General features: G+C 36.7%; 1 protein-coding gene across 4 annotated transcripts in view; it reads right to left on the minus strand.

Annotated features, from left to right (window-relative positions):
* Positions 1 to 13,812, minus strand: part of BABAM2 (BRISC and BRCA1 A complex member 2) — a 443,349-nt gene that overhangs the window by 277,505 nt on the left and 152,032 nt on the right. For all 4 annotated transcript variants that reach the window (XM_027113518.1, XM_027113517.1, XM_027113519.1 and 1 more), the window contains one exon: positions 8,740 to 8,814. In XM_027113518.1, coding sequence (XP_026969319.1) covers positions 8,740 to 8,814 — 75 coding nt within the window. The remainder of the gene's footprint in view (positions 1 to 8,739; positions 8,815 to 13,812) is intronic.

Here is a 13,812-nt window from a genome sequence, read left to right on the forward strand (position 1 = left end):
CTGTGACTATTCTTCATTTTCAGTAGGGAAAAATACTACTGTCAAAATTACCATAAATTATATCTGAAAATTTGGGGCAAGTGAAAATTTGGGTTTTGAATTCTAGATGGGGGAAAAACAGGACAGAAGAAAAAAGAAGTAGTAAACATAACTCTATCTTAATTTCAATGAAATGCTTACTTTCTTCCTAGACCACAATAAATTCAATACTTTGGAATATAAATTAATGACTAAATAAAATCAAAACCATTTCTATTCTGCATTTACTCCAAGCTCAGAAATGTATTAAGGACCATAATATTCATCATCTCATTGATATTCCCAACAATCCAACGTGTTGTGCTATAGCCTAACCACATTTTAACAGTTAGGGAAACTAAGATTTGGAAGAAAATTTAGTAAACTGTATGCTGCTAACAGATTATTTAAAAATAAGAGAGAAGATGGAATAAAGGAAGGAAGAAAACAAGGAAGGAAAGGAAGAGAGGAGGGAAGAAAAGAGGGAGACTTCAACCAAGCTGAAGGTGCTCGTAAAATAAAAACGAAGAGACCATGGTATTAAAATCCACTTAAACTCACTGAACCAAATCCTTTTTCTCATCTTTCTGTGATGCCCCAGGTGCCTTTGTGAAGAATTTCCCCCACCCTCCATCCCATAATTTAGGAAAGGGACCAGCAAACAATTGCCTGCAGTCCAAAGCCAGTCCAATGTCTATTTTTTTAAATAAAGTTTTACTGGGATTCAGACACAATCATTGATTTAGATATTGCCCGTAGCTGCTTTCATGCTGTGACAGCAAAGTTAAGCAGTTGTGATGGAGACCACATGGTCTACAAGCCTAAAACTTTACTATCTTGTGATTAAGCCTCAAATGCAGATTTTGGCTCAATTTTAGCAATGATAAAGTAGAATTACTACTGGAATTAAAAGCACTCTACTTTCATGGCACGTTCTTCCAGGTACATATTCCTACTTTTATAAAAGTATGCCTACTCCTATTTGATTAGATAAGATGAGGGTTTCCTGTGAATTCTTTATGGTCTTTCAAGCACGAGACAACTGTTTTGTTTAAAACCAGATTTCACAAGACTGAGTTAAAGCAGTCTTTACTTCTAAAAGCTGCTTATTAAGTGTGACTTTATTGGATCCAAAAAATTCCCTAAACTAAAAGGTATCAAATTCCTGTCTTTTTCTTTTTAACATCTTTATTGGAGTATAATTGCTTTACAATGGTGTGTTAGTTTCTGCTTTATAACAAAGTGAATCAGCTATATATATATATATATATATATATATCTCCCCATATCTCCTCCCCCTTGTGTCTCCCTCCCACCCTCCCTCCCTATCCCATCCCTCTAGGTGGTCACAAAGCACCGAGCTGATCTCCCGGTGCTACGCAGCTGCTTCCCACTAGCTATCTATTTTACAGCTGGTAGTGTACATATGTCCATGCCACTCTCTCACTTCGTTCCAGCTTGCCCTTTCCACTCCCTGTGTCCTCAAGTCTATTCTCTTCGTCTGTGTCTTTATTCCTGTCCTGCCCTTAGGTTCTTCAGAACCATTTTTTTTTAGATTCCATATATACGTGTTAGCATATGGTATTTGTTCTTCTCTTTCTGACTTACTTCACTCTGTATGACAGACTCTAGGTCCATCCACCTCACTACAAATAACTCAATTTCGTTTCTTTTTATGGCTGAGTAATATTGCATTGTGCCACATCTTCTTTATCCATTCATCTGTCGATGGACACTTAGGTTGCTTCTATGTACTGGCTATTGCAAATAGTTCTGCAGTGAACATTGTGGTACATGACTCCTTTTGAATTAACGTTTTTCTCAGGGTACATGTCCAGTAGTGGGATTGCTGGGTCGTATGGTAGTGCTATTTTTAGTTTTTTAAGGAACCTCCATAATGTTCTTCATAGTGGCTATATCAAATTACATTCCCACCAACAGTGCAAGAGGGTTCCCTTTTCTCCACACCCTCTCCAGCATTTATTGTTTGTAGATTTTTTGATGATGGCCATTTTGACCGGTGTGAGGTGATACCTCATTGCAGTTTTGATTTGTATTTCTCTAATGATTAGTGATGTTGAGCATCCTTTCATGTGTTTGTTGGCAGTCTGTATATCTTCTTTGGAGAAATGTCTATTTAGGTCTTCTGCCCATTTTTGGACTGGGTTGTTTGTTTTTTTGATATTGAGCTGCATGAGTTGCTTGTAAATTTTGGAGATTAATCCTTTGTCAGTTGCTTCGTTTGCAAATATTTTCTCCCATTCTGAGGGTTGTCTTTCCGTCTTGTTTATGGTTTCCTTTGCTGTGCAAAAGCTTTTAAGTTTCATTAGGTCCCATTTGTTTATTTTTGTTTTTATTTCCATTTTTCTAGGAGGTGGGTCAAAAAGGATCTTGCTGTGATTTATGTCATAGAGTGTTCTGCCTATGTTTTCCTCTAAGAATTTTATAGTGTCTGGCCTTACATTTAGGTCTTTAATCCATTTTGAGCTTATTTTTGTGTATGGTGTTAGGGAGTGTTCTAATTTCATTCTTTTACATGTACCTGTCCAGTTTTCCCAGCACCATTTATTGAAGAGACTGTCTTTTCTCCATTGTATATTCTTGCCTTTAAAAGGTATCAAATTCTGAAGCATCTTTTAAAATGTGTGGTTTAGAGAAAAAATTTTGTAATGAATAGTCTTTGAATTTATATTCATTTATCAGGATCAGAGGGCTTTTTAATGTTTGCTACCTTATGCTTGCTGAGAAACAACTATAATCAATACATATCACTCTAACAAGCTTGCTATATTTTAAAAAAGAGAATATTTGGGGGAAGATATCAGTTTCCTTCCTAGCAAATATGTAAAAATAAATGGACTTTCAAATAATAAAGAACAATGCAAGAATTCGTTAAAAAAATAAAAAATCCAGGGAGATTAATCAGTCTAATTCTCTTCTTCTGGCTGCAGAGAATGCAAAATCCTCCCCGGTTCCTAAGGAAAGGTGAGGAGACTGAGGAATTTTAAACTGCAAATTTACTAAAACTCAATCTTTGATGACAAGTCACATTTTGTGACTGTCATACACACACGTTTTCAACAGTCATGCTATTACCTATTTTCCCCTACTATATGAAAGAATGATAGTGCCCCACTCTCACCGCTTTTATTCAACATAGTACTGGAAGTCCCAGCCATAGCAATCAGACAAGAAAAAGAAATAAAAGGAATCCAAGTTGGAAAGGAAGAAGTAAAATTGTCACTGTTTGCAGATGACATGATACTATACATAGAAAATCCTAAAGATGCCACCAAAAAACTACTAGAGCTCATCAATAAATCCAGTAAAGTTGCAGGATACAAAACTCATATACAGTAATCTGTTGCATCTCTATACATTAACAAAGAACTATTAGAAAGAGAAATTAAGGAAACAATCCCATTTACAATCACCTCCAAAAAAATAAAATAAAATAGCTAGGTATAAACTTACCTAAGGAAGTAAAAGACCTGTATTCAGAAAACTATAAGACACTGATGAAAGGAACTGAAGATGACACAACAGATGGAAAGATATAACATGTTCACAGATTGGAAGAATTAATATTGTTAAAATGAGCACACAACACAAGGCAAGCTACAGATTCAATAAAACCCCTATCAAAATATCAATGGCATTTTTTCACTGAAGTAGAACAAATAATTCTAAAATTCATATGGAAACACAAAAGACCCCTAATAGCCAAAAGAATTTTGAGAAAGAAGAACAAAGCTGGAGGTATCACATGCCCTGACTTCAGACTATGCCACAGAGCTACTGTAATCAAAACAGTATGGTACTGGCACAAAAACAGACACATAGATCAATGGAACAGAATAGAGAGCCCAGAAATAAACCCACACACCTATGGTCAAATAATCTATGACAAAGGAGGCAAGAATATACAATGGAGAAAAGACAATCTCTTCAATAAGCAGTGCTGGGAAAACTGGACAGCTACATGTAAAAGAATGAAATATGAACATTTTCTCACACCATATACAAAAATAAGCTCAAAATGAGTTAAAGACCTGAATGTAAGTTCTGAAACCATAAAACTCCTAGAAGGAAACATAGGCAGAACACTCTTTTACATAAATCACAGCAATATTTTTCAGATCTGTCTCCTAAGGCAGAGAAAACAAAAGAAAAAATAAACAAACAGGACCTAATTAAACTTAAAAGCTTTTGCACAGCAAAGGAAATCATCAACAAAATGAAAAGGCAACCTTCCAAATGGGAGAAAATATTTGCAAATGTTATGACCAATAAGGGGTTACTATCCAAAATATACAAACAGCTCATACAGCTCAATATCAAAAAAACAAACAACCCAATCAAAAAGTGGGCAGAAGACCTAAATAGACATTTCTCCAAATAAGACATACAGATGGCCAATAGGCACATGAAAAGATGCTCAAAATTGCTAACTATTAGAGAAATAAATCAAAACTACAATGAGGTATCAGCTCACACCAGTCAGAATGGCCATCATCAAAAAGTCTACAAAAAATAAATGCTGGAGAGAGTGTGGAGAAAAAAGAACCTGCCTACACTGTTGGTGGGAATGTAAATTGGTGCAGCCACTATGGAGAACATTATGGAGGTCCCTTAAAAAATTAAAAGTAGAGTTACCATATGATTCAGCAATCCCACTGTGGGGCATATATCTGGAAAAGCAGAAAACTCTAATTCGAAATTACTCAGCCATAAAAAAGAATGAAATAATGCCATCTGCAGCAACATGGATGGACCTAGAGATTATCATACTAAATGAAGTAAGTCAGACAAAGACAAATATCATATGATATCACTTATATGTGGAATCTAAAAAAAAATGATAAAAATGAACTTATTTACAAAAGAGATATAGACTCACAGACATAGTAAACAAACTTACAGTTACCAAAGGGGAATGGGGGAGGGGGGAGGAAATAAATTAGCAGTTTGGGATTAACAGATACACACTACTATACATAAAATAGATAAACAATAAGGACCTACTGTATAGTACAGGAAACGATATTCAGTATCTTGTAATAACCTACAATGGAAAAGAATCTGAAGAAGAATATATGTATGTATAACTGAATCACTTTGTTGTACATACAATATTGTAAATCAACTATACTTCAATGAAATTTTTTTTGAAAAAAATAAAATAATAAATAAACAACCGATTTAAAAATGGGCAGAATTAAAATAAACATTTTCCAAAAAACAAAACAAAACAAAACATACCTTTGGCCAACAGGCACGTGAAAATATGTTCAACATCAATAATCAACAGAGAAATGCAAATCAAAACCACAATGAGATATCACCTCACACCTGTCAGAATGGCTATCATCAAAAAGGTTACAAACAACAAATGTTGGCAAAGCTGCAGAGAAAAGGGAACCCTGGTACACTGTTGGTGGGAATGTAAATTGGTGCAGCCACTGTGGAAAACAGTATGGAGGTGCCTCAGAAAACTAAAAATAGAACTACCACATGATCCAGCAATTCCACTCCTGGGTATTTACACAAAGAAAACAAAAACACTAGTTCAAAAAGATACATGCACCCCCATGTTCATAGCAGCACTATTTATAATACCCAAGATATGGAAGCAACCTAAATGTCCATCAACAGATGAATGGATAAATAAGATGTACTTATATACAATGGAAAATTACTCAGTCATAAAAAAGAATGAAATTTTGCCATTTGCAACAACATGGATGGAGCGTATTCTCTTCAGTTGAGAAGTTCAGGGGTGCATCCCTGGGCCCAAGTAGGACAGACATGGGAAAGTCAGTCTATGCCTACCTGTAATTTATTTCCTGCTACATGGACTATGGAAGCAGAGGATTTGTACCACACTTCCCATTTTATTTATACTAGTTTGTGCTGGAGTCATATCACCCAGAAATAAAGAATCCTAATTAATACAGAAGTTTTTTGTTTGTTTTTTTTTTTACTGACTGTGTTTTTATGTAAATGATTTATCTAACCCTTTGACTTACCACAACTAAAAATAAAACTCAGACACTAAAGTCAGGACTCATTTTCAGAATAAATTCATTCTATCCCATGTAACAACCATATACGTGGACTTCCGTGGTGGCACGGTGGTTAAGAATTTGCCCGCCAATGCAGGGGACACGGGTTCGAGCCCTGGTCCGGGAAGATCCCACATGCTGCGGAGCAACTAAGCCCGTGTGCCACAACTACTGAGCCTGTGCTCTAGAGCCCGCGAGCCACAACTAGTGAGCCCACGTGCCACAACTACTGAAGCCAGCACGTCTAGAGCCCGTGCTCTGTAACAAGAGAAGCCACCGAAACGAGAAGCCCCTGCACCACAATGAAGAGCAGTCCCCGCTCACCACAACTAGAGAAAGCCCACACACAGCAACAAAGACCCAACGCAGCCAAAAAAAAAAAAAAAGAACCATATATGCTTGGAGTATAGTATAAAGCAAAATCATATCACTGAATACTTAATGGCTTTTTCATTCTAACATCGAAAAATTTCATTAGTGGATAAAACATGTACACTTGGAAATATAAACTTATGAGTGAATGATGGCTTCATCATAGGGTGATAAAATTTCACGGTAGCAAGTGGGTAGGATATGTAGTCACACTCCATGATATCTCAATATTTAAAAGTTCTACTTTACCTTTCATTTCTTTGAGATGGTGAGGCAAAACTACATTGATGTTGTGAAGAGCATCCTAACCCTAGGAATTTGAGGAAGTTACTTTTGGACTTAGACTATCAGACAGCAGGCACGTAATTAGATCAGGAGCATCCAAATGCAAATAACATGTAGAACAGTTCCTAATGCAAACTTAGTTTTAAGCATATAGCCAAATGTCCTAAGATTATGATACAACAACTTGAGGAACTTAGATCTTAAAACTCTCAGTAGGTATTCTGGATTACTTCTGGCATGCAGGTAGGTATTTTTTTGCCGTTGTTTTGTGTTATATAAGAGTTTCTCTTTTTTTATCCTTGTTGTATTTTTTACTCTCTGCAGGAACTAAAGGTCCAGAAAGACATTAGTGCTGCAAGGTAGGCATTTAATCTATAGTAGAAAAATCACTTCATTGTACTTTGGGAAGGGAAAAATGCTTTCCAATTCTGCCAAAGAGGTTCCCAATTCTGTCAAATAGGTTCCACCTTTTTCCTATCTGACTGGCAAGGAAAGTTAGGGCAAAACAGTTAGAAGTTAGAATAGAAATCAAGTTAGAAGTCTTAGAATAGAAAATACGGAAATTTGGTTTTGAAGAGGAAAAAATACATAGATTATGATGCAAGAAGTATGTTCTTTCCTTTGACCTTCAAGAACATGAGCAGAGACAACACTAAGTTCAAACAAACAGGACAACCATTCAAACTGAAAAGGCCCAACAGATCAAAACAAAGGAACTATAACTGTAAATTATGGATTAAAGTGATTATATAATATACTCTCATATACTACTGAATTTTGTTTTAAATGAGCAGAAATAGAGTTTTACTTGGACATATAGAGGTCAATGAGTCTGTGATCTAAGAGTTTCCAAAGAGACTGCTTGCTATTCTAATAGAGCAAAGTAATTGCTAAAACCAAATTAATTATGCTTGGTAATCACAGGTCACAACTCTTGGATACACAGTGGGAAAACAGTCAACTAGAAACTAAAAATGAAAGTTTAATGAGGCACAAAAATCCCATGTTCTACTTAGGGGAAAAGAAACTAATAAGTCCCTTGGATAGAATGTATAAAAAAAAATAAAGTGTTCCCTAATCTTTCCTATGGTCTATAGTTTATATTCCAGACTCTACTGTATTTCCAGTCATTATCAAGATTAAGATCTAATGTTATTTATGACTACTATAATATGCAGGAACACTTGCACAAGGATTTTTGTCTTCTCACTACACTGTAATAAATACCATTAACTCTCTGAACAACATCAAATTTGGAAGGCAGAAATTTTTCTTACATTAGAGCAAAGCTATATCACCATAGGCTGAAGATGGCTGAGGCGATACCTTAAATCACGACCCAAATCTACATCTATGATAAACTTAGGCCTTTGCCTTAAGGCTTCCTGTTCAGAACTTGCTGGTTCCCTGGTCCATTTAGGCTTTTTTCACACTAACCACAGCCAGTGTGGATCTGGATCTCCTCTACAAAGCATTTTGCAGACCCCTTCCCAAAGTAGCTGCACCCAAGCCACAAGTTGCCTGCATCATATCTTAAAGAATGCCATACACACTGGCCTAGCTCAATTCTAGGTCTCTCCAGGACAGTCCAACTTTCAAGGTGCCCGGGATCAACTGCGACATAAATAAAGAAAATGAAACATCCTTTAGCACAGCACAGTTAACATGCAATCCTACTTAAAGACAGAATGCATGTTAAGATAATTTCTAAGAGAGTCTTTCATCCCCAAAAGATTATTAACCAAAGGCAGGTTTTGTTCCAATGTTTAATTTGCTTTTACTAATTTTGTCTTATAAGGAAAAATCCATTTTGAAATGATTCTTAGGGCTACTATTTTAGCTTTTAGGTAACAGTAACTCAGTGGAGCTTCAGGTAATATATTTTTTAATAGAATTCATCATCTGAACAAAATGCTGGCAAACCATGCAAATATTCAGAGTTAAATAATGACTTAAAAAGTTCATTTACATTCTCACACTGATAATCATATACTTTTACCTTGAGCAGGTATGTGGGAATATTGCTGAAATCCACTGGCAACTTCAAAAGGAAACGAGCTGAAAATTCACCAGTCTGCAGGGAACAAAAAGGTTTAATAATAAGATTAAAATAAAAAATAGATTGTGAAGTGACAATTACAGCCAAGGCCACAAGTTCAACCTGTTTGAACTGCAGGTATCTTCAATTTGGGTTTCCTCACATCAAGCAAGAAAAGAAGGTTGAAAAAGTAGGGGAGGATCAAAAAGCACTATTAAATTATTAGTTACTAAAAAGCACAATTAGAATTTTTTTAATCTGCATTTTAAATGTGCAATAGAATTATAATGCAGTAGTATTACCTTTTTGTTTTTTAAAAGGATGAAAAGAATATATGAATGTGTGATTTTTTTTTAATCCAAACAATAGGCACAGACCTGCCCATTCGATTCATCTGACTTTACTAAAGCACTCAGACCACTTCACTAATATTTATAACCCATAAGCTAATGACATAAATCACCGTCCTTTATAGTATGTCTGGAAGTAAAAACAAAGGTCAAACTTTGACCCACGCATATGAAGCAGTACATCAGTGGGTACCCCAAATAAGACTCTAATCACTTGACAATCTGCTAATATCATTATCATCAACTAAAATTTTTCAGTAATTCTTTCCATGAACTAGTCTCTATAGGAAAGACGTGCAGAGGTTTGGTGATTTAAAACATTTAACTAAGCTTAAAAAATAGCTTCTATTTTTTTCTAAGAGAGAAAACTCATGTAAAAGAAAAAAGTTTCCCTCTCAATTTATGACGATGGGAAATCATAATAATATTTTTTCTTTTTTATGATGGGAAAGGCTAAGGAATCACATTTTTTTAAAAAACTTTGGCATAGTCTAGAGGAGGGGTTTTTCCAACTGGGCTATGCAGACACCTAGGGGTTCTAAGAAACCTCTGCAAAGGCAACAAAGAGGGGTGCTGAGCTGGTGGGGTCCTGGGTCTTCCAGCCTCTCTGACAGCAAGCCTGCAGTGCAGCTTGGGATTTTGACATCTTGGGTGTCATTATGAAATTCTGTTTGAATAAAGAACTCTGGGGATGATCTAGAGCTACTCTAAAGAGTGGGTCTCCACCTTTTTCATATTATGACCACTAGACAGCTCCCTGAATCTCCACTGTCTACCCCCCTTAAAAAAATGAGCACCCTAAACTCCATAACGCATCTTTAAACATAGCAGGCATTTACAAATAGTTTTTAATGGATGGGTGGATGAACGCACATAAGGAGGCAGGCACACCTCTTACAGAAGATTCCACAAGAGCCACCACTCCTTTCTACAAACACCCAAGCAACTGGCTTCAAGGTCCTGGCCCTAATTTTAAAACTCTGACCTAAAACCTTGAAAATGCAAACAGAAATATAAACCTTGAGCTCAAAAGATTAAAATGATAAATATAATCTGCATAGTTGTGTGTTGTTTTACTGCTTACAACATCTTTTAACTTACATCAACCTCTGGCTAAGGACAGAGCACTTCTTCATCACCACAAGCCTAACCCCATGACAGAAAAGGCAGAAAAGAGAGAACCAAATGGACAGAATCAAAGCTGAGGTCCCAGCAGTCACTGGGTGGCCAGGAATGCCAACGGTGAGAAACAGCGATACTCCTCAGAGCTGAGCAGCTGTGCTCTTCCTTCGATATTTGTTCCTCATTTCCGTAAATGGTAATTCCATTCTTTCAGTCTCTCAGACCAGAAACCTCAGAATCATTCTTGACACAGTACGGAACCCCAATCGTGCAGGCTACTTGCAACTCAACGCTTGAGAGAAGAGTTACGAGCTACTTAAGGATCTATAAACAGCTCGTCATCGTGGACGGGAGGAGGTTTGTGAAAGATCCTAATAAAATTCTTACCTTCTGTTATAGTCCAAAATTGCTAGAAAGATGTGGTTTTAGTGTAATGTTAAGCTCCTAGAGGACTAACATATCCTGTGAAGTGTGATTCTTTGGCCCTAAGTACAAGAAGTCATACTTTGAAAGGGTTAAGTATAGGAGCAACAGAGTTATATGGGAACTTAAAGAGGAGCATCTAGCTCAGCAGGAGTTTGGGAAGAACAGAAACGTCTTCCTTTAGTGCTGCATACAGTACTATAGAGGGAGGAACACTCACAAAAGAATACACGTTCCCAACAATTGCCTCCATTCCTTCTCCTATCTTCTCTATTTTTTCCTGTTTACCCACTCACTCCCATCAGCATGCAAACATCATTAAAAAGGTCTTTCTTGACTTCATATCCCTCTTCAGGTCCCATCTCATTTCTCTGTTCTACTTTACAAAATAATCTCCTGTAAAGAATTAGTCTATATTCAAGGTCTACATTTCCTCTTTTATTATTCTCTCCAGAACCCTCTCCCAGTCAGCCTTTCCTCCACACCTCTCTACCAAAACAGCTCATCAAGGTCACCAATGACCACACCACTGCCAAATCCAATGGTCATTTCTCAGTCCTCATCTTATTACTACTGTTCTATCAGCCGCATTCCGACATAGCTGATCACTTTTTTCCTGGAACATTCTTTACTTGACTTCCAGGATCCCAGTCTCTCTTGGCTCTTCTCTGCTTCTCCACAGGCCCTCCCTCCGGTCTCCCCAACCTCTAAACGCTGAAGTGTACAGCACTTAACCCCAACACCTCTTTTCTTTATCTACACTCCCCCAGGTGAGCTCATCCAGGTTCTTGACTTGAAATACCATTTATATGCTGATAATTCCCAACTATTTTATCTCCATCCCAGACCTCTTCCTAATTTGGGTTTCATTTATCCAACTACCACGATGAAAACCAAAATCCTGATTTTGTGCTTTTCCTTTGATATTTATTCCTCATTTCAGTGAATGGCAATTTCATTCTTTCTGTCTCTCAGGCCACAAACTTCAGCGTCATCCTTGATTCCTATCTTTCTCTTGCTTCCACATTCCAAATGGCAGCAAATCCTACTGACTCCACTGTCAATTTCTATCCTCAGTCCAGCCACTTCTCACCCCCTCCATAACCACCTGATCTGAGCCATTATTATCTCCAGCCTGGATGACTGCAACTACCCCTAACTGCTTCTGCCCTTGCTCACTTGCAGTTGATTCCCATCACCACAGGCCGAGAGGTCTTTTCAACACACTCATCAGATTATGCTCCTCCTTTGCTCAAAGTCTCAAATGGTAGGGATTTATCTCCTTCACGGAGGAGTCTGACAAGGTAACAATTGAGCAAAGATGTGAAAAATACACAAAAAAATGTGTATTTTTGAAAACAACAATAAAAGGAGTGAAATGTGAGATTTAAAAAATTAAAACAGCTCTTGTACATATAAGGTAGTCGGAAAGATAATTACATATTTAGCACTTGGACTCATTTGAACTGCTAGTTATTTTAGTCCATGCACTGCACTGTAGCTCTTTTGCCCTATTTTAGTTTGTACAATGTATTTTTATTCTACTGGCTATTTTAGACCAACATTCTTTTAAAAATGCTCAGACAATCCCTACTTTATCCCTTCTCAAAATGTTGATCCTAGAACTAATATAAATTTATGTTTATTGGCAAAAGACTGATTTATACAGCTAAATTTGTAATAAGAGAAATGCTGATCTCAGGACTAATATTAATTTGTGTTTATCAGCAATGGGCTGATTTACACAACTAAATTCAAAATAAAAGAAACTTAAGTGTGAAAAGAATTTGGTCTACTGGAAACCATAAAAAGTGCTTTATCATCTCCAACTTTCAAGCCTACTATACATTCTTTATTTTGCCTTTGAGAGAATAAAGAAAACTTAGTACTTGTTTCTAACAGCGTTGGAAATGTTGGAGACTAACGTTCTAGAATTCCGTTTTCAGTTCTGCCACTGATTTTCCTTGTGACCTATAAGCTAATCTTTTTTTGTGAAACTGAGTAAATGGTGATTTAAAACATGTCAATGTAAATTTTGAGCCATAAACATCATATGAGGAGCAAAACACAAGTGAAAAATCCTCCTGGAGTTCTCCCTCAGACAGTGACCCTTCCTTTGTTTTTATATTTGAAGTTTCAACAGTTATTCAAGCAATTTACTGCCACTCTGTTGCAACGTCAAAGATTGCTTCCATAGCAATCTTTCCTGTAAGCCGAAAATGAGACATTTAGATGTAGCCAAGTCAACATAATCGTTTGATTTTCTTTTTATCAATCCTTGGTCAAATCTTCTCTTGGATAGACGCAGAAGATTATCTGACCTATGACTGTTAAAATGTCAGCCGTTCTGCCAACTGCCTTAATGGCAATTTTCCCAGCATTAGCAATAAATAAGTGCATCGTTCCTTTTTCAAGTTGTAGTACCTTGGCAAGTAACTTAAAATAACAACATGGAGTTTTGGCAATTTATTAAGTCTCAGCTTTTCTTCTGGTAATAGCAGCTGTGGCATAGTTCTCTTCTCCTTTCAGAAGTGACAGGTAGACATCTTGTGCAGAATGGATTCCAAACCCAGGTTGCTCTGCAAAGGGAAATTTTATTTCCTTTCTTAGAGACTGTTCGCTGTCAACAAACAAGCTGTCATCTGAAACTGACTGCTCTTACTGCTTAGGTAGCTAAAAGCTAAGAAATACTCAACAGTGGCTATAACTTTAGCTGGACAGCCTGGTAGGGATGATTCTTTAAATAGACTCTGACAACCAATAGCCTAAATCTGGAGGATGCTCCTTGTTAAACACGTAATTATCTACCACATGTGAGAAGGAAAGCCAAAGTTAGTCTGATTAGAACATCTCACACTTCACAAAAATGTTTTCTAAGATATATCATTTAATTATTCCCAAACTCTGTTCAGCAGATATAATTCATTTATACCTATTTTAGAAATGAGAAAACTGAGGCTTAGTCAAGAAACCTGCCTGCAGTCGTTGAGAGAGTAATAAAGAGTCAGAACTCAACCTTAAGACTTAAAATTTATTCATCCATTCATTACTGTAGATTAAGAGCCTAAAATCTGCCAGGCCCTATACGAGGCACTGCAAATATAGTGAGTAAAAGAGACGCGATCCCTGCCCTCCCTCC

This window comes from Aethalodelphis obliquidens, unplaced genomic scaffold (assembly GCF_003676395.1).
Source record: "Aethalodelphis obliquidens isolate GAN/ISIS:26980383/991018 unplaced genomic scaffold, ASM367639v1 scaffold12, whole genome shotgun sequence".
Lineage (NCBI taxonomy): Eukaryota > Metazoa > Chordata > Mammalia > Artiodactyla > Delphinidae > Aethalodelphis > Aethalodelphis obliquidens.